The sequence below is a fragment of the Aricia agestis genome, chromosome 12 (assembly GCF_905147365.1).
Source record: "Aricia agestis chromosome 12, ilAriAges1.1, whole genome shotgun sequence".
NCBI classification, from domain to species: Eukaryota; Metazoa; Arthropoda; class Insecta; order Lepidoptera; family Lycaenidae; genus Aricia; species Aricia agestis.
This window is the reverse complement of record NC_056417.1, coordinates 14,566,530-14,592,201: the sequence shown is the minus strand read 5'-3', so window position 1 is coordinate 14,592,201 and position 25,672 is coordinate 14,566,530. Positions and strand designations below refer to the sequence as shown.

The 25,672-nt window shown below is 36.1% G+C and overlaps 1 protein-coding gene across 1 annotated transcript in view; it reads right to left on the bottom strand.

Annotated features, from left to right (window-relative positions):
- The window catches only part of LOC121732244 (guanylate cyclase 32E-like), a 153,048-nt gene that overhangs the window by 101,169 nt on the left and 26,207 nt on the right, over positions 1-25,672 (bottom strand). Inside the window, exons 2-4 of the mRNA XM_042122061.1 lie at positions 20,329-20,870; positions 12,703-12,848; positions 8,019-8,130 (exon numbers count right to left, since the gene is read on the bottom strand). Coding sequence (XP_041977995.1) covers positions 8,019-8,130; positions 12,703-12,848; positions 20,329-20,826 — 756 coding nt within the window. The 5' untranslated portion in view covers positions 20,827-20,870. The remainder of the gene's footprint in view (positions 1-8,018; positions 8,131-12,702; positions 12,849-20,328; positions 20,871-25,672) is intronic.

Here is a 25,672-nt window from a genome sequence, read left to right as displayed (position 1 = left end):
TGGCCAGCCTTACTGGTACTACGGGTACGATTAGCACGAATGCTCATTGTATAATAAATTAATACATTACACCTCAGTCAGCCTGCCTAGCATACGCCAACGAGATATCTCACTCTCGAGATAATTAAAAACTACTCGTCTCATAATGTCAAAATCTCGACATTATCTCGACAAAACTCTATAAAAATGTGTTATTTCGATGATAGATCTACGCGAGAAAAAATGTTTGTCATGCTAGGGTCAATATCAGAGATGAAGAGACAAACCATCAAACATCGAGAAAACATGTAGAGTGAGATATCTCGTTGGCGTATGCTAGGCAGGCTGTACTCAGTACCCACCTTTAGAGATAGCTATTAGTTTAGATATTTCTCTTATAGTAGGTACTCATAACTTAGTACATAAGTGTTAGGATTTTGTTTACTTACTTCATTTAAACACTAGCTGTTGCCCGCGACTTCGTCCGCGTCAGCAAAATGTGATAAAAAAAGAAAATGAAAAAGAGAGAAATTTTCCCATTACCTTATTTTTATTCGTTGGGGCCATCGATAATATGATGATTTATGGCATAATTATAGTGATGATGATGATTAGTATTACACACATTGACATAATAATATGCTTTTAGTTGTTGAAACAACGCCAAAATTGCCGAACATTTATCTATAAGGATTCAATGTACAGCATCTTCGGAACCAGGGTGTACTTCAGCGCAAATTCTTATTTTTTGGTAGTTTAAGCTTAAAATCCTTCAGAAAAACGTAAAATCACTATATGTTTCCATATAAATTTTAAGGAGTCCTGTCGATTTCTCATGGATTGCATCATCAGATTTTTTTGTGATCATGTTACCAAATTCGGGCTACATCTCATACAACAACAAAAGAATTTTGGAAATCGGTCTACAAACGACGGAGTTGTCCGCGAACCAATATAAAAAAAGGGGAATATATCCTCCTCCTTTTCGGAAGTCGGTTAAAAAGTAGCCTAAGTTATGCCTTACTACATCAGCTATGTGCCAAAAAAAGTCCCGTCAAAATCGTTCCAGCCATTTCAGAGATTAGCCGGAACAAACAGACAGACAGACAGACAGACATACAGACAAAAATTGTAAATAGTGTTGTTTTGGTGTATGTACCCGATATACATTCATATGCATCTAGTACAAAACGGTTCTTTCAATATTACAAACAGACACTCCAATTTTATTTATATGTATATACGAAGTTAAATATTCGGACATTAATTTTAATAAAATGAGAAAGTAATCTAATACGCGATAGAAAAATTATAATTGGCTGGATTTCAATTGAAATATTTTAAAGTGAAACTTGCTGAAAATATAATAAGCCTTCCTTTCCAGTCAATAATCCTTAATTAGGTGGCATAATATCTTTTTATAGACATTGAATATAGAATGCCTTATAATAAAGATTGCCGGTAACCGAATTTTAATATTCTAAGGGCCTGTTTCACCACTTCCTGATAAGGTGCCGGATAGGCTTATTTGACAGATTCTCCATAATCCATCTGTCAAGTTAAGTGGTGGATAGCCTTATCAGGAAGTGGTGAAACTGGCCCTAAATACTATTTTCGCAACAATTTACTCGAAATACTATTTAGGTCGCCGTTAAGCATTAGTGTCCTAACCCACAATTTTTTGGGTCGTTAAATTTTGAATGCAGTCTTGTTCTAAATCATCTGAAGAACATAACTGCATTCATAACTCAATACACAATTTTTATGAGGGTTAGTACACGAATGCTTAACAGCGTCCATTATTTTATGAAGTATCCATTCTACGTAGCTGTAATGCAACGACAGTGGGCTCTCTGTTCTACTTTCATCTAGTTTATCTAATTATTGTCCCGACCGGTAACTAATGAAAACTTAATAAATAATTCAGTATAATAATATTATAATGTACTATCAGAGAAGTTGATTCCTATGCAAATCGGGGACCTATGTAGTTTGGCTGCGTTACGTCAAACCCAGCTGACAGATCACAATTAACATTGAATTGACATATTCGACCAAATAACGTTGGTCTGTCAATTGCATAGGAATCAACTTCCTCGTACTTCTCTAAATACATATTATGGTATAGTCAGCTATGTAACTTCCCACAATAACATTTTTATGATGTAGGCATATTATAATTTAATAAATTACACCCTGTATAATATAAAATCATATGTAAATTTTTGTTCAATGTCCTGTTTCAGACTTCTTTTTGACAAAAGCTTATCTTTTTAACAGTTCTGCTGATTGGCGTTTTAACGTGAGCCAATCAATTGCAACTTGCACCAACTTACTTTGACTATAACAAAATGTCAAAATATGAACTGTCAAATCTCTGGTTAAAGTCAATAAGGGACGTCATAATTTATTTGACGATAGCCTTAACCTCAATTTCGCTCGGTTAAAGTTAAATTTGACATAAAGGTCACAGTGTTGCCATAATAAATTATTTTTCCTGTCAATTTGTAAGGATAATTAATTTTTTATACCCTCAACTTTATCATCAGAAATCTGTCAAATGCTGTGGTCATTGGTAATACCTCTATCGTGAGAATCACAGACATAATAGATATTTTCAATTGTTAGTGTCCAAATAAACTATGCCGAATTTCCGCAACGGAAGTTAGTTTTGATTCCGCCTGCAATGTATTTAAATTACCGATGACACAACATACCGAAATCCCGTCGCGTATTGTATGCGTTTGACATTGCTGACGTAATCATGCAGAATTTCCGCCGCAGAACTTCGGTATGGTGTGTAGACCTAGACACTTATGCGGCAGCCGGGTGCCGCTTGGGGATTGATGGGTTAAAGCTAAAGTTAAAGTTAACCTTAACTATAACTTTGACCATAACTGTAACTATACAACGCCTCTGTTGCAACCCACCCTTAATATCTATTAAGGATGGGTTGCATCAGAGGCGTTGTAGTTGTTGTTTTGACAGCAGTTTATCTAAACTGCTGTCAAAACTCAGAAACCAGGCACTTATCGGGTGAAATTGAGCTTGATATTTAAGCATTAATTATTTTAACGAGCTTACAGATAGCAACAGAGTGCGTAGGAATTATCACGTTACGGGAGATTAGTGTTTATGTGTAGGCATTGGGTGTTTTTATTGTGCGTACATAGTCGATGTTGTGTCTAGCGGGTGCGATAATTACTAAACTCTCGACCTTGACAGAGGGTGCTTAGAGGTTTTGTATACATATTATGTTTAAAGATAAAGTCTTCGCCAGTATTATGTATATGAAAATTACAGTGATGGAACTATGTAGCTATGTATAAAAGGGCTAAGGTACAAAAGTCCATAACATATACCGATGACGTAAGCAATAATTGAAGACGTGAGTGGAAGAACCAAATACCTAACATTTTAAAATTACTAATTTTTTCAAACCTTGTAAGTTGTAACGTACCTATTTCCTCATCTAGCTGATACAATATCTGCCTACACATAAAATCCACTGTTCCTTTTTTATTTTCAATCATAATAATTCTCCGGTCATAAATTCTCCATATATTATTATGTAAAAAAACAGCAAATTTAAACTGTTACTTGCATTTAAAACCTTGTCGAGCTCTATGGTTATGGTTAAATATGGCGTCTTGATGGCGTCCATTTTTAACTTTAACCAAAGATTTGACATTTTGTATTGTAGTTAAAGTTATAGTTAAAGTTACAGTTATAGTTAAAGTTAGCTGGTGCAACCCAACCATAGAAACTTCCGACGTATCTAAAATAGTGGTTAATGACCAACTCAACATTGGGACACAACAAGTCTTATATATTCGACTATACTACCGTTGCTCGTGATCAAATATAATATAGTAAGTGCCTACTAAGTGTATCAAACTTAGTTGCCGCCTCAGAATTCTGAGTTCGAAGGGGGGATAATTAACACCGGATGCAACAGAGAGATCGACAGACTTTCATCAAGCATTACAAATAGAGGGGTATTACATATTTGTATAGCCATAGATATTAGATATCCATACTAATATTATAAATACGAAAGTGTGTCTGTCTGTCTGTTACCTCTTCACGCCCAAAACATTTGAACTGAATTTGCTTAAATTAGTATGGAAAATTTTGATTCCCGGGAAAGGACATGGAATACTTTTTATCACGGAAAATGTACGATTCCTACGCGAATACTTGCAATGGCGCAACGGAGTTTCGGGCGTCATCTAGTCACTAATCATCATCAGCCTATCGCCATCCAGTTCAAACTTAGGCCAGATTTACTTCTCAGAAGACCAAAACATACTCAAGTACGTTGTTGTTTTTCTGAAATTTTCTAAACGCCCGTCGATGTCAGTCGCATTGAATTTCTTGTATATTGCAATGTATATTTCGTAGGCGTGAAATCTTTAAAATACGGTTTCCAATATTTTAAGACACAATGTCTAGCTCTAGAAGGTATTAAAAAATACTAACTACCTTTTCTAAACTCGCGAAGTCTTTTAAGCAATCGATTGCTTTGTTAAGTAATAGTGTTCCGGTAAACTACTATTAAAGGCTGTAACGTATACCTACGCCCTCACTGTTTGCAGAGTTTAATGAAAGGTACTACGTAATACGTATGCGTATATACCATTAAGGTACTATAGACTGGAGAGAGACTTATATCGGTGTATAAGCGTCAAAAGCGTGTAATATTATGTCCTACTTACTAGGACATTACAAAGGAGTCGGTCTGCATATTTCATGTAATAAAAGTGTTAAAGGTTTTTAGTGAACATTTAATGCTAGATATTGTTGAGTTTTGTGGCTCCGCTAAATAATAAACCATAAGAATGGTCAAAGAATGCCTCAGACACGTGGATTTAACATTAAATACGTAAGTTTTGAACCACGTTTTTTGGGCTTTTCTATCGGTATTTTTGTAAGGTAAAAAGATAATTTATAAGTTTATTAATCTCTAATTCGTGCTATGTAAGGCATTAGTGCTAAAAATGTCACATCAATTAATAATTTGGCTATAAAAATTGCATAGCTTTTTACGTGTGTTTACGGATTCTCATCACTTGAACTATAGTTAATCGATATCATGAACTAATTGACTTTCTTTCCTGTATCATAATGTGCTTCGAAATAATCGACAAATAGATAATATATTCAAGAAAATAAACGCACACTACTTGTATGAAAATAAGCACAAAATGACCACGCGATGACTACATCTATACTATAATACTTTATCAAATGCCTGATTTCTGAGAGTTCTTGACAGAAAGATTATAAATACACTAACAGCTGTGTTTATGATTGGCTAGCGACGAAACGTTAGCCAATCAACAACGATGCTTAGGGTGGGTTGCACCAATTTACTATAATTCCGGCACTTATCAGGAAGTGGTGAAACAGGCCCTAACAATGCAAAATGTCAAATCTTTGATCAAAGTGAATAATGGACGCCATATTTAACGATAACCATAACCGCAACAGCAACAGACATCAGCTGTCAAATTCTGTGGTCAAAGATAAGATTAAAGTTAAGTTAGCTTTAACTATAACCATAACTTTTACCATAGCTGTAAATATAACCATGCCCCTGGTGCAACCTACCCTTAATAGATAAAGTCCTGTAAAAAACTTGAGAAACAGAACTTAAAACAACCTGCGAGTTACATTCGAGGTATGACTGAGAGATACGTAAGTAGAGTAAATTATTAATACATATTAAACTTGGGATCTGTCGCATACTAAAATTTGTTTCTGCCCTTCGTTTTAACATACTACGACAGTCGACAAAAGATTTCAGTATTAGTGCAAGCGTTACGGCCTTACCCTGGTCAAATACAGGAAAACTTTTAGCTTTTATAAAATTACGAAAGTCAAACTGCCACTGGCTCTTGGGCTATAACGCTTTTGTTCAAATTTAATATAGGTGCCGCGATGGACGGCCAAAATCCCTTATGGTTATAACGTAAACGGGTCAAAGAGGCTCCCCTTAATCAACGCTTACAAATACAATGACGTAATTGTAAAAGTTTGAAGGCCAGCCGGAAGAGAAGTAAAAGTAATTTATATTTTGTATAACCCGATGACTTTGCATGTTCAGTTATGAAAGCCATAAATGGCAATATCACACTGGTTATTTACGACGGAGGCGACTTTGCAACAGTCATTATAGAAACGTACGCAACGACGCGCGACGGCGGCGCTAATCCGAAACTTGTTCTAAATTATAGTTTACTTGATAATATGTGCTGACCTACGTCAATTCATGATATTTTAAAATGGAATAAGTGCAAGGAAAGTGTATAATTATTTAATTTATGATATTTTGTCAATAAATGATGACTTGATTTTGTTTATCTTGCATGATCAATGTAAAAAGTCGGTAGCTCATAAACATTATTAAAATATTTTTCTTTTCAAATACCTCTCCTTAGTACTGCTGTAAGAAATTTCTTTAGAGATAAGCAGTTGTGTCATTTTTCTTCCTGTGCACATCTTCTTAATTATTAATAATTATGCATTAAACTATAATATTTTAAATAAATAAAAATATTGTATGTAAAACATCGGAGCTTCGCCGCTACGGCAGCACAATAATTCACGGCGCTTGAAATCGCCACTGTGATAGTCTACAACTTTACTGGGCTCCAATTCATGAGAAACCTCGATCCTCGATTCTCAGACCTTGGCTCACATCCAACATTTCGTTAATCTTTTTCTGCGTAATTTGTTCCACATCTAATGACTTTCGCCAGCCAGTCACGTTCCAGTAATGTAATAAACAGGCTGGATAAAGTGGATGTGACCTTTTTGTCAAACGGACGTATTGGAAATTGGATAATGTAAATTAGATATAACATGAAATTTGTTTTACGTTAGTTCTGTGAAGAATCGTTGAATTGTTTTACGTGTTTTCTTTACACGTAGAATATCATTCAAGCGTGTTTACCTAGCATAACAAATTAAAATACTCTACACTATCTCAGTATCATGCATGTCATAATAAAATATGACATGCATGCTAGTTGTTTCCCACAACTTCATCCACTAATGTCTTCCTATGTATGCCCTATTCCTCAAGCTTTCCTATACAATATCAAAATCGGCTCAGTGCATTTACAGAGACGTGGTAACAGAAAGACATGCATAAAATGCTAGCAATGCTACCATTTATAATAACACGAGCTTTTGGCCGCGGCTTCGCTCGCGTTAAGAAGTATTTTATATACAAACTTTCATCCCCTATTTGAACCCCTTGGGGTTGGAATTGATCAAAATCCTTTCTTAGCGGATGCCTACGTCATAACATCTACCTGCATGCCAAATTTCAGCCCGATCCATCCAGTAGTTTGGGCTGTGCGTTGATAGATCACTATGTCAATCAGTCAGTCAGTCACCTTTGAGTTTTATATATTTAGATATAAAGATTAGTGAATTTCCAATAATTTTCTCTTAGCAGTTGCAAATTTGGGGCAATCACGTGTTAGCGAAACTCGCGTTGTGAATGTTAATGGTGTCGTTAGTAAAGTGTTTCTCAATGCGTACTTAATGTTAAGTATGAGACTTATTGACTTGTTATTCTTTGATGACGAGAGGTTTAGTAAGGTAATATTTTGAAGAGAATGAATTTCAGATTCAGTTCAGTAACTTGAATTAATTTATGAGAAAAAAATACTGCATAAATAAAATAAATAAATAATTAAAATTGCACACTTACATAACAAATGCTGTGCTTTACCGCGGCCAGTACCCGACTGCCACTCGTATTTTTTCTTCTTATTCGATCCAGCCCGTTTACGAACAACATAATGGTTTTTTCTTTTTCTCTTTGTGTTGATTTTGTATTGTTTGAAATGTAATTTATGTATCATGGGGGTGATATTTTCCGTTGGGAAAAAACCCCTGCTTAAAACAATAAATTAAAAAATAATAATAATAATGGTTGTCTAGAATCTCTCTCTTCTTCTCCATGTAAATTTGTCTCGTTGTTCTAACTTGTCTCCTTAAATAATAACACGAAAGGTACTCACGTGTGATATAAGCGGCAGGTTCCAGGCGGAGGCGAGCTTGGCCTCGGTGTGGCAGGTGCCGTCGGGGCCGAAGAACGCCACCACACCCAGGTCCCGCATCTGAGTCATCACCCTGAGGAGTAAACGTTCAGGTCTTACTTCCTCAGGACTAGGGCGCACTTGAGTCAGGACAAGTTAAGGTAGACTATAGCAATATAATTGTACAATTGTGTTGTAAAACAAAAAGATTAGCACATTTGACGTGGGAGAGCCATGCTTCGGCACGAATGCGCCGGCTCGACCGGAGAAATATCACGGGCTCACAGAAAACCGGCGTGAAACAGCGCTTGCGCTGTGTTTCGCTGAGTGAGTGAGTTAACCGGAGGCCCAATCCCCTACCCTTTTCCCTTCCCTGCTCTCTCCTATTTCCTTCCCTACCCTCCTCTATTCCCTTTCCTACCCTCCCATATTACCCTATTCCCTCTTAAAAGGCCGGCAACGCACCTGCAGCTCTTCTGATGCTGCGAGTGTCCATGGGCGACGGAAGTTGCTTTCCATCAGGTGACACGTTTGCTCGTTTGCCCCCTTATTTCATAAAAAAATTAAATAAATATTTTGTATTGTAGTTTGTAATAGACTAAGTCTTGAAACTTTAGCGTGTTTAGTAGACGCATGCCCTAATCTATGGGTTGTGTCGCGCTTTAGGGCGCGCTCCAACGGCTAGTATGTGTGACCGCCGATCTTGACAGCCAACAGACTTCAGCATACTTTTCACGCTTAATATCAGAGTAAACAGAAGTCGTGGGTAGGCCATAAAGTTAATATACCTAGCGGAATAGAGCAACAATCTCGAGCTGTCAAACGAAACCGAAATTGGTTTTCATCTGTGTGTAAAAATATGTGTACGTATACACTTACACAAGCATGATTGAACATGAATTCTATGAGATTAAATTGTCAACGTGCGGCACGTGCCGACTGGACGTCAAAAAATGAGTGCTGCTGTCATGTATCAAACGTCTCTTTTTACCACAAAGTGTTACTGATAATGACATCTCTCTTGCTCAGGCCTTTGTTTCTCTATTCCGCTAGGTATATTAACTTTATGGGGTAGGCCGACTCAGGGGCCGTACCACGAAACCATTTTGAGACTCAAACAATCGTACGAGAATGCCGCGTCCCATACATAACAAACGTGAAATGACGTTGTTAGAGCAGGACGCGGCATTCTCGTCCGATTGTTTGAGTCTCAAAATTGTTTCGTAGTAGACCTACTGAAGAGATCTTGAAATTAATACGTTTGACATTGTATGGCCGGCGCGTGCCGTACTATCGTAAAACATGTTGAAAGTGACAGTCGCGCCGCCCAATATTCGCCCGTTTGTTTAAAGTCAAGGTGCTTCTTAGTTCTGTCACCTCCGTTAATACTATACACACAGTAACATAAACAGGGCTTTCACTGCGCGTTTTTCACATTTCAGTTTATGTTAGAAATAAAATTCAGGTAACTTTTGTAAGAAAGTTTTCTTCAATACCATGGCTCTATTATCTACTGCCTACACTTATTCATAAATAGTTTGCGTGTAAACGCAGCCTTATGTTAACCATAGAATGCCATAGATGTAATAAGCTGTCACTGTCAAAATGACAGTTCAGGCAAAGTACCTTAATGCACTACAATAGTAATTAATAATAACTTTCAATGTGGAACCAGCAGGTAATATAAACAGGTTTCCGTGGTTGTTTTAGTGGCCACTACAAACACATTTTATACGTACCCACTCATGCTGTTGCATAAGGCTGCTTTTCCTGTTATGCGTATCAATGCCCCGCGCGCGGATCTAGTCCGCATGAAAGTTTCCCGCATCCTATCATTACAATATAATCATCACAATAATAATACGCGAATGAAAAATTTTTTACCCTTTTTACGTGAAATGTGGAAACGTAGGTGCATGAAATTTTGCACAGTTATAGTTTATATGGTGAAGGAGTGCATCGAACTAATATTATTTTGAAATTATGCTTTTATCATACATTTTTTAACAAATAAAATATTACACACACTACAACAGACACACATGAGAAACGACAGATTTTTGAGTGACAAGCCTATACATATTATGAATTATACTCTTTTATATTTTATGGTTGAAGTCTGTTGACAACAAGTTGACAAATTGAAAATTGATTATAGTTAAGATACTATTACGGCCGTTCCCAATATTTGATCTATCTCTGGTTTTGCCCTACTAGAGATGGGAATAGCTCACATTGGACATTAGATACATATATTTATGTCAATTCAATGTTAGCTGCGATCGACTGTATGTCAAACCAGATAGAGATAGATTGAATATTGAGAACGGCCGGCCGTTAGAATAGGCTCAAAAACTACTGGACCGATTTTAAAACTTCTTTCACCATTCGAAAGCTACATTATTTACGAGTAACATAGGCTACTTTTTATTTTGGAGAATATAGGGTTCCGTAAGATATTTCAGTTTTTCAGAAACAACCAGAAAATTTACTTATTTTGCGTACGCTGCCTAAACTATAAAAGATAAAACTATACAATTTTCTAAGTAAATGTAGATCTTATAAATATCTACAAAAATGTCCGCGACACACTATACCTATCTATGTCAAGTGAGGCACAAAAACCATTTTTTTATTTAAAAATCTTAATTTTTTTTGGACTTGTGGCGGTACCCACAATTCGCCTAACATTCCTGCATCGCGCTATCGAAGTTTTCTGAGCGCGTCGGTATATATACGACAGCTGAGATGTATCACGTGGGATTCGGCCTGACCGGGCATAACACCCCGCTCGGTCGGAAGATCTTCCTTTGGCCGCCACGCATATTCCCACAGACTACATTCAAACGCATTTATTTTAACTCATGCTAATAATTCTTATCAAAATAAATAATTTCATCACTAAGTACAGTTTATGTAGATTATATTATTTGCTCTTTGAATGATTAAAATTGGACGTTTGGTTAAGAAGTTATGGTGCAATTAAAATATTGCGATTTACGCCCGTTTTGAAGTGGGCGCTACCAATGCCACAGAATAGATAATAGTACCAAGTACCAATGCAGGGGTGCGCATTGTACACATTGAAAAGCTCTACAGAAAACTCCGCGATGGTATATTGTTTATTTTTTTATTAAATAAGGGGGCAAACGGGTCACCTGATGGAAATTAACTTCCGTCGCCCATGGACACTCGCAGCATCAGAAGAGCTGCAGGTGCGTTACCGGCCTTTTAAGAGGGAATAGGGTAATAGGAGAGGGAAGGGATGGGAAGGGAAGGGTATAGGGAAGGGTAGGGTAGGGGATTGGGCCTCCGGTAAACTCACTCGGCGAAACACAGTGTAAGCGCTGTTTCACGCTGGTTTTCTGTGTGGTCGTGGTATTTTTCCGGTCGAGCCGGCCCATTCGTGACGAAGCATATATCCCACAGTAACATATTTTTTTGTCATTTACTTTTAACTTCAAATAATAGCTCATTTTCGAAGCGATTTTAACCAATACGGCAATAATCCTTATTCAATTAAATACTTTAAATACATTATATTATTGATTATGGCCCTTTACAGCATAATTATTACGATTTTAATTTTAAATGAATATATTTTTCGAAGATATTACAGATTTAAAAATTGCGGGACGTGAGTAGCTTTTGCGGCAGTACCGACCAATGCGGGCCACGGGTAGTAATGAATATAAATTATTTAAAATCAAACTACTGAATCGATTTTAATCATTTTTTCAGTGACTTAGGCCATTATTTATTTTATACCTGTGCGAACGCGGGGCGGGTCGCTAGTACAAAATATAGCCGTAGTAGTCCTAATGTCGTTGAAACTAAGGTCGAATTTCGACCATTGGGCGATCAGTCGTAATTATTATTATTGGAACGAAGTTCCTTGTCGCGCGTTGCGAATGGGAGCTAAACCAAGGCTAGACGGAAAATTGTAACGACACTTTCGACCCTTTGGTGTCGCGAATGTAGCGCGTGTTTCTCTCTCTCTCTCTCTCGCTTCAAACAGTGTGGTTTACCGACGATTTTTTATTTATTTTTTAAATAACTTCATTCCATCCGGGTGTCCTTTGACACCTCTCAAGTTTTTTTTATTATTATGTTTTGTTGTTTACACAACACGTATGACAGGAAAACCGCCCTTAAAGATGTCCGGCGAACGATGAATCGATGCGATAACGGATCATTTAAAAATGTATCGCATCACTTCGTCACGTTGCAATGTGTGCTGACCCTAACACGATTGTATCTCGGTTCCTTCACCTACAACCCTCTCTTTTATGAACAAAATTTATTAAATGATTAATAAATCTTATCTCCCTTTACAAAGCCTGGGTATTACCGAAAGTGAATGAAGTTTAACATTTTAACGCCATTAAATTAAAAAAATATGTATTTTTAGTTTCTAAGTTACATTTTTTTTAGTTAGTAGGTCTGAATATCAGTATTTTGAAAATAAGTACTTTTTTTTAAAAGGAGCTATTAAAATACACTCCTTACAATTAGTAAGTATTTCAATTTTATAAAAACTCTGTTGCTGTTCTCTGTGAGTAAATTTAATGAACTGATTTTATTTGTCTTATAAATTAACGTTAATAACACTTACAAAAATGAGCGGTTTGAAAATTCCAGTCTTAAAAAGAACAAGCATTCTCACCTTAAAGATAGACTGTCCTTGTCCAAGTGGAGCGAATTCCTTGCTCTGCCAATATCGGCGCTGATGAATCGAAGCTTGTACCCTGGGAGGAGACTGGGTTCCCGGTTTACAGCAGCCACAGCCAGGGGCAAAGCTCCCAGGACAGTCTGCAAAATAAAAATAACAATATGCCATAATAGGCATGATGACTATTTTTTTTTCTTATCGGTAATTGAAAGACACTTAAAAAATAGAAACATCGTTGAAAGAATGACTCTGATAGCTTAAAAATTCACCAAGATATGACAATGCAAATATCTCATAAAAAAGACTTGCCCGAAACGCTCCATACAAAGTGCTACGAAAATATGACGTCAGTCTTTCGTAGTTTGTACGCATCGGGAGACAACTTTGTTCGACAGGTATATTAAATATTGCGTTTATGAAAGTGGTTTCATAATAAACAATGACAATGAAGTGTCCTAGATGTTCCTAGTCTAAGGGCGATATCATATTTTGCATACTCGATGTGAACTGATTCATAAGAAGCATGTCACTTCGAATTTCGAAAAGTTGAAGATTATCATTCTAAGAGTTACCAAGATGTCTCCGATGAATCTGTAATAATCTGTGTCTTTTTAAGGTCAATTATATTCTTAAATATTCTAAATACAGTGCGAGCATTTTTCATTTAGTGCTTAGACTAAACAGGTCAATGAACGCTACCGCCTCGTTTTGCCGAGTACAGTATAGTAACATTTTAATCCATAATTCAATGTTACAAATGCGAGCAAAGTAGCGGGCAGCATGTAGTCTCGGATAAATTCCGTAAATCATTTTTGTGCGATTCAAAAACCCAATTTCAAAGTATGAATACATTAATGGCAAAGTTATTCGGATTTATTCGACCATTATTTTCGTCATATTTTACGCAAATCTCATAAAGTATTATGCAGCCTCTACACGTTGCCCATGATGGGTTAACGCAAGCTATAGGCCCAATACTATAACGATCGTTTAGAGCTGTCGTCGGCAACCTTTTGACAGGTAAGGGCCACAAGGTGGCAAAATAATCTAAGAAATACTTTACTCGTATTAACCCTAAAAGTCCAATACATACGCATATTATGAGGTCTTTTCTAGACCACAATTAAAAAAAGTTTCAACCTCTCTGATTAATGGGCACTAGTAAAATGTAAGCTGTCAAAATTTGTAAGGGAGAGTATGAGGATTCAGAAAAATAAACAAAGTTTTTATTACAAAATAACACAAGCAGCTACGTTTCTAAGTTGCGATAACTACTAGTATTGGCAGTACTCGTATTAGAAAACATTGTTTTTACTTTTTGATGCTTATAACTTATTAACAAAACATTCACCCGCATACGGCCCGCGGGCCGCGTGTTGCCGACCGCTGGTCACTGGTGTAGAGTGTAGACTGTTATATTTTGTTTTATTCGTCTATAGTCCCCGCTCCACGTCGCGCGTCGGCCTAAGATTGACCAATGCAACCTGGCACGAACTGTGTAGATCCATACTTTAATATTATAAATTCGAAAGTTTGTCTGTCTGTCTGTTATATCTTCACGCCCTAATCACTGCACCGAATTTGCTGAAATTTGGTATGGTGATACTTTGAGTCCCAAGTATTATATAATACGCCTTCTTTATGGAGCAAAATAATTGACCATGATTGCTATTATAATAATTGCAAAGTCCCCAACTTTGGGACATCATTTCTGGGCAATCATGAACGAAAATTATCTACGTTCATAATCGTTTGCGTTGGACCATCATGGAAGCCGCATGATTGTACTATCAGAGAAATTGATTCATAGGCAGATGGTGAATCTACATCGTTTCGTCGGGTTACGTCAAGTCTAACCGACCGATCACAAATAACTCCTTGATATAATTCGACCAAGTAACGTAGCTCCGTCAACTGCTAATTAATGATCTTATTTGATTATACATATTAATATTATAAATGCGAAATTGTGTTTGTCTGTCTATCTGTTACCTCTTCCCTAATCTTTCTGGGTATGGAGATACTTTGAGTCCCGGGAAAGGAAATAGGATAACTTTCTATCCCGGAATAATGTACGATTCCCGTGCAATAAACGAATTTTGGCGCAACGTCATCTAGTAATAACATTATAATATTATGCTGAGTTGAGACGACTGCTGCACAAGACATAGTTGTCCATCATTGCCCAACGTGTAGAGGAACCTTTATCCAAATTTATTCGACCATTATGTTCGTCATATTTTAAGTAAATCGCGCAGCATTAAGGCTATGAGCTGCACCGAATATCCGTTGGCAATATGGCGGGTTGCGCAGCGCTGAAAAAATCCTATTTCAGACTTCAATGCGTGCGCTATGGTGCGACCAGTTTAAGCGCGACCTTCGTCCCATACTAAATGTATGCTACGAGTATGCTACGAGAGTCACGCTTTAACTGGTCAGAGTATAATGAGCTTGTTAGTAATAATTGTAATGTGGGCTAATGGAGAAAAAGTCTTTTCGCATACAGTATGTATGAACTTGTAATAAAATCTCTTTGGCATACCATTTGTTTATTGTCAGATCCCATACATTTTTTTGGCGTTTCCGATAATCGCTTGCCACTTGTCTAGACCCTCTGGAACGTACATTTTCAATTTTTGTTATATTACAATAACACAATAATATGTCTAGACTCTAGACGATATTTTCTATTAACGTGAAGGTACCCCCCAGGTCCAGTGGTTTAGGCTTAGATTGGGTTCGAAACATATTATTTCCAAGTTTGATTAGGACAATGTAATAACCTAACTACACACAATATATGCAAAATAAATAATTTGATTTGATTTGTGAACCGGCCATTAGGATGTCTGCTTTTATAATTATTTAATACTATTTTGTGTCAAAAGCATAAAGTTAATATACCTAGATGCATCATTGGTATGGACGTAACATATCTGTATAAGTAGAATATCATTGCCTAGATGTCAAAAGCCAAACCACTAAATTAAAATGAAAAGAACAGACATAGCTTTGAAATGACAAAAAAACGTAGAAACTAGTCTAATTTAGCACATTTTTAAAGCCAGAATTTACATACAAATTACAGAAAACTGCCAGCTCAGTATCTGAAAACTCATCATAAAAAAGCCACTAGATTTTTCTAGAAAATTCTCGAATGTTATAAAGATTTATTTTAAAAGAAAACTTCTGAATAAAATTCTTCCCTATTTCCTAGGTCCGAGAGTTTAAATTCGATTGGCTCGTGGATGTAATACTCAAAATTGGAATTTCGGAACGTGACGTTTATAGCAGCGGTGTTCCACATGGACATGAGATTGCTCCTGTTCATTTCACACGATATCTTGTTCGGGTTGTAAACATTTCGTTCGAATTTTATTTCGCTAACATTCGTTAAAAATGATTTTAATATTATATTGTTACGTGCTAGGGTTCGAGGATTTGGAGAGAAACACCTGCTGACTCTCTTGAAGACTTTATTCACTAAGTCTAGGTAACACAAGCACACACTAGGTCACAACACTTAGCACTAAGCCCAAACACTAATCACTAGGTCCAATCACTAAGCACTAGCACTGTCCTAGGTCGTAGCCAAGTCGTAGGTTCACTGGTCCGCTCACTATTGATCACTTGTTTTCACTCCGAAGTCGTCTTGACGATCGTTCGAACTGAACTGAATCGCCGGGCCGTCTATCTGCGGCTATTTATATGGGCGAGATGAGTTCCAGAAAGTTCTTTGCCCGATTTACGTAAACAAGTAAACAAGACACTTCTAGAAAGTTCGAGCACAGTCTATTCGAGTATGTACTAGCGCACCTAACGCCATCTAGTATTGAGTAGGGGATTTATGTTGCCTGTGTTCCCTCGGTAAGTTTCGCTGGTTTGTCGCTAGATGGCACTACGTGTCCGTTTACCATGTACCGTAACAATATCTTTAATAAGTAAATATAATTCCCACCCAACAAAAAAATTATGTATGAGTTATGAATGCATTATGCAATCATGTTCTTTAGATCATTTAGAACAACTCAACAAAAATAATGTGGGTTAAACACAAATGTTTAACAGCGACCATAATATTTTTTTTTTTCTATGGACGCTTCACACCACGTCAGTCTGGCCCCGTGCTAAGTACCTAAAGGACTTGTGTTACAGGTACCAGACAACGGAAATATATTTAATACTTTTATACTATACATATATTTAAGATTTTTATTATATCATACACATATTTAATACACATCCAGACCCGGGAACATTGAAAACTCTTTGTTCCGTCGGCGGGATTCGAACCCGCGACCCCCGGCTAGAGCTACCAACGCGCTCACCACTGAGCCACAGAGGTCGTCAAAATATTATCTATTTGGTAGAAAAGCGTAATAGACCACTATTGAGTATTAAGTAAAAAGTAAGCACCAAATTACTTTGGGTGAAAAAAGCGTATATAACCATTTATAAAATGAGTTATGAATGCACCCTCACTTAAAATATTCCGTTCTATCATTTTGGTTCCTTAGTTTGTCGTGATCTACTCCGTAAATGTGCCAAAATCGGTTCAGTAGTTCGCTCAAATAATTTTTCTCGTTTTTCCACATTCCCTCTAATTATTCGCTCCTAGTGGTCTATTAGTTAAGGCATGATGTTATATAGCCAAAAGCCTTTCTCGATAAATGGACTACCTATCCAAAACAATTTTTATTTTCAATTCAAACCGTGGGAATTTATACCGTGGAAAAATGTTAGTTACTTATACGTGGGAGAGCCATGCATCGGCACGAATGGGCCGGCTCGACCGGAGAAATACCACGTTCTCACAGAAAACCAGCGTGAAACAGCGCTTGCGCTGTGTTTCGCCGAGTGAGTGAGTTTACCGGAGGCCCAATCCCCTACCCTATTCCTTTCCCTACCCTCCCCTATTACCCTATTCCCTCTTAAAAGGCCGGCAACACACCTGCAGCTCTTCTGACGCTGCGAGTGTCCACGGGTGACGGAATTGCTTTCCATCAGGTGACCCGTTTGCTCGTTTGCCCCCTTATTTCATAAAAAAAACAGAGTTTTGAGATGAAATGAAATGAAAAAATATTTATTTCTAAGTAGGTTAACAAAGTTAACACTTTTAGAACGTCGTGTCTACATGAGGCCTACCACCGGTTCGGGAACTACCCCGCCGAGAAGAACCGGCGTAAGAAACTCGCATGGGGCCACCTTTTACCAAAAAGGTGGTGAGATTTCCGCTAAACAAATAAACTCTTCAGTTTTTTAATATGAGCATAGATACTTAAAAGTGTTTTATAAGTATATTGATTTCGTATTTATTTTTTAATTAGGGCGCGATAAATTAGGACGGCAGTATGTGATCGAACCCATTATTCAAGTTGAGTGTGATGGTTGGATATTATATCCTCGAAAACCATCCCAGTATCTGAGTAAAGACAATTTTATTAGCCCTTTACCTACATTGTACAGGGTGTCACAAAACTAATTACCTTAAATGATTATAATATTTAGTTTAAGTCTAGGTTAATAAATGAATATTTAATCATCTACCTGCTTTACATATATAATATTTTATAATTTAATTTTATAATATCTGTGGTTTAGGATAATGATGAAGGATCGATTCGCGGCACCCCTCTTGCCTTTCCACGGCGCACCAGGGCGCCGCGGCGCACAGTTTGGGAACCTCTGCTTTAGGGTGAGTATGGGTTCCTATGTAGAGTTCACTGTGAAAGTGACAGCGCTGAAAGAGGAACTTTTTTTTTATTTTTTTTTAAATCGCTCTAGTCGCTTAGACGTGAAAAAAGAAAAAGAAAAACTTACAAACTTTTGCCTCTTTAATATATGTATTAATAATGTGATTAGTATTAAGAACGAAGAGTACAAACTTTTATATTATGAAAACTTAGAAGTTATATTATTATTATTTTAAACCTAAACTGTCCCACTGCTGGGCAAAGGCCTCCCCCAAAGACTTCCATCTGTCTCTCTCATGCGCCACCGCCGGCCAGCCTGGCTGGTATGCCTCCAGCTCATCACGCCATCTTTTTCTAGGCCGGCCTCGGCGGCGGCGTCCGTCTTCAGGTGCCCACTCTGTTGAGATCCTTGAAGAATTTGAGAAGTTATATTGTTACTAATTAATTTTATAAATGTTCTATATTGCTCATTAATTAGAAGAGTTAATATTAAATAACTGTTAATAAATCGTTAAGTGTCAAAAGATGACAAAATTGTTTTGTTCATTAAATTAAATATTATTATGAAATTTGTATCAAGTATTTATTTTGCTACAAATGCTTCAAGTTTAAACTTATTAATAATTAATTAAGTTTTATTCAAACAAAACTGTTTCTTTTCATAATAGTAGCAGACTGGTGACGTCATGTTAAATCACTTTTAATATGTATACCTTAAACGAAAAATTTGCTACATAACATTTACTACATAACATAATATCATGTATGTAGTTTTACGTTACAATCCAGCTTTGATACCAATGTAAACACCAGCCTTGTATTATTTTGATTGTACTGTGTATTGTGCTTTTCAATAAATAAATGAATTGATTTTTTATCTATGTTAAGAGGGCGACTAACCCCAAAAATCAAACATCGTCCTTCTCTCTTCACACTCACGCCCGTCTTTCATATGCCAGGTGAAAAAGAACGAATCGGATTCATCGCCAAATTAGTTTTTTCTCATTAACTCGATAAATATACAACATTTTAAAAATCCGCTAGGTCGATCTCTCAATGATTGAATTTTATACAATGTGTTAAAATATTAACTTAGTTCAATGCACGGGTTTGGCAATAAATGAAAAATTCGTGAAAATTAGATGCATCTTTGTGATTTTTTTCTATCGAGAAAATTTTAAGATATCGTGTTTTTGCTCAGATCGATTCTCGGAAATATATTGTAGTATCTAATTTTAGAAAATGAAACAATTCAGGGCTTATTTTCAAGTATAAAAATGAATTATAAAATCGACATTTTAGGGTTAGTCGCCCCCTTAATGTATGATCAATGAAGTTATAATATTTTATTTACGTAAGGACCGAGACAATTATTTGAAATAAAAAATGAGGATGTTTTGTGTAGCTAGATGAACCAGGTAAGTTAGAGGTTTGTACAATCTATGTTATATATTTAAACGAGCAATTCTTGTATATATATATATATATATATATATATATATATATATATATATATATATATTGGGGGTTTCGGGGGCGATAAATCGATCTAGTTAGGAATCATTTTTAGAAAATGTCATTTTATTCGTGTTTTATCGAATACCGAGCAAAGCTCGGTCAAACAGCTAGTAATATAAAAAATGAGTCGCTGAATGTGTTGCTAAGCGCAAAACTCGAGAACGGTTGGACCGATTTCGCTAATTCTTTTTTTTTAATATTCCTTGAAGTACGAGGATGGTTCTTACGGAGAGAAAAAAGTCTAAAAACAACACTTTTCTATACTCCCATACAAAAGTTAAAGAATCGACTGTTAGGCGATACGAAGTTCGCCGGGTCAGCTAGTTAATTATAATGGAAAAAATGAGTAATTGCTCTTATGTTGAATAATGTTAGTAACTTCATCCACTCTTTAACTATGAACCCTTACCTGACTCCATCCATACGCGCTGAGGAATCCTATCATGATAGTATTACTGTCACTCCAGTTACTTCGCAGATCGGTACACAGCTTCGCACTTCCGCAGTTACTATTCTTCACTATATCGAACAGATTCACCCCTTCTACTTCTATATCGTCTATCGCCACTCCGTCTTCTATCAAATTAGTGGTCACACTAGAATATATGTTGTTCAAATATATAGAATCTAATACAGTATTTTCTACGCTGTCCTCAGTTATGTTGTTTAACACACACTTCTTGTGGCCTATGTTAAATTTAAAAACACTTTCTGTTTCGTTCTCATTGACATCTATCACCTCCATTTCTTCTGATTTGTCTTCTGATATTTCTTCTTTGAGTGTTTTGTTCACGTTATATTTACTGTCTTTGATATTGTAATACTTTGTTTCGCTGTCCGCCGGCTTCGCTTTGGCATCGTTGAGTATTATTATAATGAAGTAAATCAGTTTTATTTGTTTCGCCATCTTTGTTTTGTATGAATGGCTTCACATCTTCAGGATGTTTTCATCTGAAACAAAAGATACGATTATTAAAAATATGTACAAATATAATTTATATACCCAGATATTTCCTGCAACTTTAACGTATTAAAACTTCTTTCTACGACGTTCAAAAAGTGTATTCATGATACCTATTTTGAAAAAAAAGATAATATTTTATTTATTTATTTACTTCGACATCTTATGTCCAAAGGTCATACAATAAAATAAACAAGACTAAAATTTACGAGACGGTTTATCGGCTTAAGCGTGAAGACATAATAGACAGACTGACACTTTCGTTGTGCTTTCGTGTTTTCAATATTATATGCTGCATTGATGGCAAAGTAGTCAAATGAGTCACTGAGTGTCTCTTGTTCTCGGGGACTAACGAACTCGCGTATGACTCACAAAGTAAAAAAATCTGTCATAAACCTATAGTTACTAAAATACTATTCGTTAAATATTAAATAAATCTGAAATACTCAGAAACCGCTTTACAAGCACTTTGCTTGTATATCGAAATAGAGGTTTTTTTAACTCAATATTACGGAGGCCTTATGTAGTAAATACTCAATATTATTTTATTACATAACGCCTCCGTGGTCCAGTGGTTAAGAGCGTGGCTCTGGACTCGGAGGTCGTGGGTTCGATGCCCGCGTTGGAAACATGTTATTTCTAAGTTTGGTTAGGAGTTAGGACGATGCAGGCTGATCACTTGTTTGTCAAAAGTAAGATGATCCATGCGTCGGATGGGCATGTAAAAAGTCGGTCTTGTGCCTAATCCCTCGCCAGTCGTGTCGGTTTTCCGTCCCACTGGGTTATGAGAGAAAAAGGAATAGAGAGTGCTCTTGTGTACTGCGCACACACTTGGGTACTATAAAATTACTCCTGCGTACCTGGCCTGGTTTCAATGAAACCGGTCACCCTCACCGAAACCGGTGTGGGAGTTATTACATAACAGTTGTCCTTAAATACAATATTTCTCGTGACAACTATATGAGACGTAAATCGATTCCAATATCGATAAGTAATAAAAACTTGAAGTGAAATTTGAATATTATGATCAATTTCTGTGTTACTATATCAAATTTTCTAGAGGTCGTCTTGTGGACGACATTTTGTAATAACTTTGAATCTAGTTTGAATCCTATTATCCTATCCTACTATCCTACTATCCTACTAATATTATAAAGGCGAAAGTTTGTTTGGATGTATGGATGTTTGTTACTCTTTCACGCAAAAACTACTGAACGGATTTTAATGAAACTTTACAATAATATAACTTATACATCAGAATAACACATAGGCTACAATTTTAACGGACTTTCAAAATGGGGGAGGTGTTATGTTCGTTTTCTTATATTCAATTTTTGATTTGATTTTTTTCAAAAAAATTTCAAAATTTTTCTTTTGGTATATAGGGTATCATCCCAATTTGGTATTATATTCACAAAAGTGGTGATCTGATGAAGGATCCATAAGTAATCGAGGGAACTCCTCAAAACTTATAGGGAAACGTGGTGACTTCGGTTTCGTGAGAAGTATTCTAAGCATATGCTACCAACAAGTAAGATTTTGCACCGAGATATACCTGGTATACCGTGGTTCGGAAGGTGCTGAGAGAACTCCTGATTCTTTATAGATACAAGTTTGGGAGTTTCGGCGTTGTTTTAAGAACAGAAAGCATATTCTACTTTGCAAATTACATTCATCATCATCATCATCATCACTACCATATTATACCATTCCATAGTCTTTTAGATCGAGACTCGAGTTTGTCAAGCGATAATTAAAAAAAATCTATACCTACCTAATATTATAAGCCTGAAGATATGTTTGCTTGAACGCGTCAATCTCAGGAACTACAGGTCCTATTTAAAAACTTATCTCAGTGTTAGATAGATCATTTATCGAGTTTATGTATAGGCTATATTATATTATCACGCTAAGACTAATACGACCGAAGAAACTCAGGAAAATGTGGGAAAAACGGGGGAAATATTTTTTATGGGAAAATCTACGGTTTCTGTAAAATTCCTAATTTACGTGGGCGAAGCCGCGCGGGACATCTAGTACCTTATAATACCGTATTCTGTCTGCAGCCAGACTATGAAAAGTAATTGTACAAGAAGACAAAGGAATGATAAAAGTGAAAAAAAAAAAAAACAATTTCTAGCACCTTTAGAATATGGTTAACCTTTAAAAATTAAATGTAATTCTGAAATAATAATCAAAACTTTTCTTAGCTTTTAATGTTTTATAAATCATTATCATGATCCTAAAACATTCAAAATTTTTAAACCAAATCTTTTAAGCTCTGTGAGGAGTAATTTTAACTTTTTCTTGTAATTACTGTCGAAAGTTTTGTCTTTAATCGAAGTTTTTATCGTTAAAAATTTTACCAAGTTATAACCTATTTACATAAAAACTAAACCACTTCTAAAGCCTAATAGCTAAACTAATTTGGTTTAATTTTTACGTAGGAGTAAAAATGTTTATCCATACCAGCCGTTCTCAAACTTTTTTGGTGGCGGGACCCTTTTATAATAATAATATCTAATATCTATGGACGCTTCACACCACGTCAGTCTGGCCCTGTGGTAAGTACCTACCTGAAGGACTTGTGTTACAGGTACCAGACAACGGAAATATATTTAATACTTTTATACTATACGTCATATATTTAAGATTTTTATTATATGATACACATATTTAATACACATCCATGACCCAGGAACTTTGAAAACTTTTTGTTCCGTCGGCGGGACTCGAACCCGCGACCCCCGGCTTGAGCTACCAACGCGCTCACCACTGAGCCACAGAGGTCGTCAACCCTTTTAAGTGATATTTTTAACGGACCCTAAAAGAAGAATGTTTTTTCTTTGAATGAATTGCCTTCATGTTGAACGTGTCTGATTACATTTTTAAAAACAACCCTTTGCGGAGCCCCAGGTCTCTGCGGAGCGCACTTTGAGAATAATTGATCTATACTATATCAATAGCTGAAAATAATCTGAAGGGTCTGTTTATTTGACCTACTGGACCAATTTGAATACAATTTGGCACAAATATAGTGCATACACTGGAAAGGGGGCATAGGCTACTTTTTGCGGGAAAATGTACGGTTCCCTCAACGTGAGCGAAGCCACGTAGAATGTCTAGTAAATAATAAAAGTGTTTTCCCAGGAAGCAAATTATTCAGAGTTTGTTATGATATCACACTTCAGCAACATGATACGTTAATGACGTCTTTATATTATGTTTACTTTGGAAATTACGATACTCTGAATAGACTGTAAGCCCGTGAAGAAAATTAACGGGCCAAATTAATACACGTAAACATTATAGCTTAGGAGGCTGTTACTATATTATGTGACCTGAAAATAACTCAATCGTCAATTCTGAGCGGTACAGCCCTAGTAGACAAGTGGATAGCGATTATCGTAAACGTAAAAATATAAGGGATTTGATATTGGTATTCGCTAGCGAAGCGATGACGTATGTCAAATCGCATACATTTTGTTGGCGTTTACGATAATCGCTTGCCACTTGTCTAGTAGGGCAGGTAGTACAGTGCAGGTTATAAGGGTTGGGCCCCATGGCTTTCGGCCCCTGCGCTGGAAAAATGTACGACGTTTATGGGTAAAGCATCTGTATATCAAAACAAAAGGAATTACACAAGTGCCGCGACCGTTCTAAAGTGGTGGTGCCGGAAGTCAGTACAAGATTAATTGATGATTTGATTCGCCGATAGTTGTAGAAACAATGCAACGGGGCTAAAATGGTCGCTTTGAAGAATCATGATATGAATCATAATATGATTCATTTTTCTTAAATCGCAAAATGCAACTCTGCTTGCAATTCATTTCTGTATTTTTGTACAGATTTGACATTTGTCTGTTTGACAGTTTTGACAATTCATTTGCTGAATTGATTGAGAGGAATTGCTAAATGTGACCATTTTAGCCCCGCAGGTTATTCTTTACTATACGACATTTTCATTGGGAAGACTCGAATTCGGACGGTTTTAAGACTGATACTTATTATTGGGCGATTCCACTAGAGACGACCCTCAACACTAATTTTTAAAGTATAGCATTTGTTACATTTTTTTATTGAATTATAAATAAAAAGATGTATATTTACTAGCAAAAGAACTTTTATGAGTAAAAATTGTAATTTGAATAATTTAGAGCATTTTGAAGTGATATCATCTAACGGCGCGAGAAAAACTGCTTATGCCATACATAATATTGACTGTATAACATAAGTTTCTATTTCGGTGCAAAAAAAACAACAATTTTGAAATAGTTTTCAAACGTTATTAAAGGAAAATTGCCATGGTTGCACCCGCGATAAAAAAGGTACAAAAGTTTAGTTTTTCGCTAAAATATGTTGTTAATAATTTAAAACTTTGTGAAAGTAAGGAGAAATGTGGAAATTAGAATTAATCATTGGAACAAACTATTTTATTATTTTTAATAAAAAAACAGAACCTTTAAAGTGGTTGCGCCCGCGATTGAAGCAGTACAATTGGAAATGCAACAAATTATTTTTTGACTATTGTAGTGATTTTCGTCTTATTTAATATTATCAAGGTAAACAATAACGTTAGATTATATTTGTTATTAATACTTTACATGTAATTACAAGATTTATAAAAATTTGAATAGAGTCACATCGTGTTTTATATTTTTCGAAATATTTCATGTATTACTTGACAGATGTTTTAAAATGATGATTTATATTCGTTTATTTTTAAATATTTTAGAAGAAATGCTACAAACGACAGGAAAAATCATAAATATTTAATAATTATCTTTGAAAA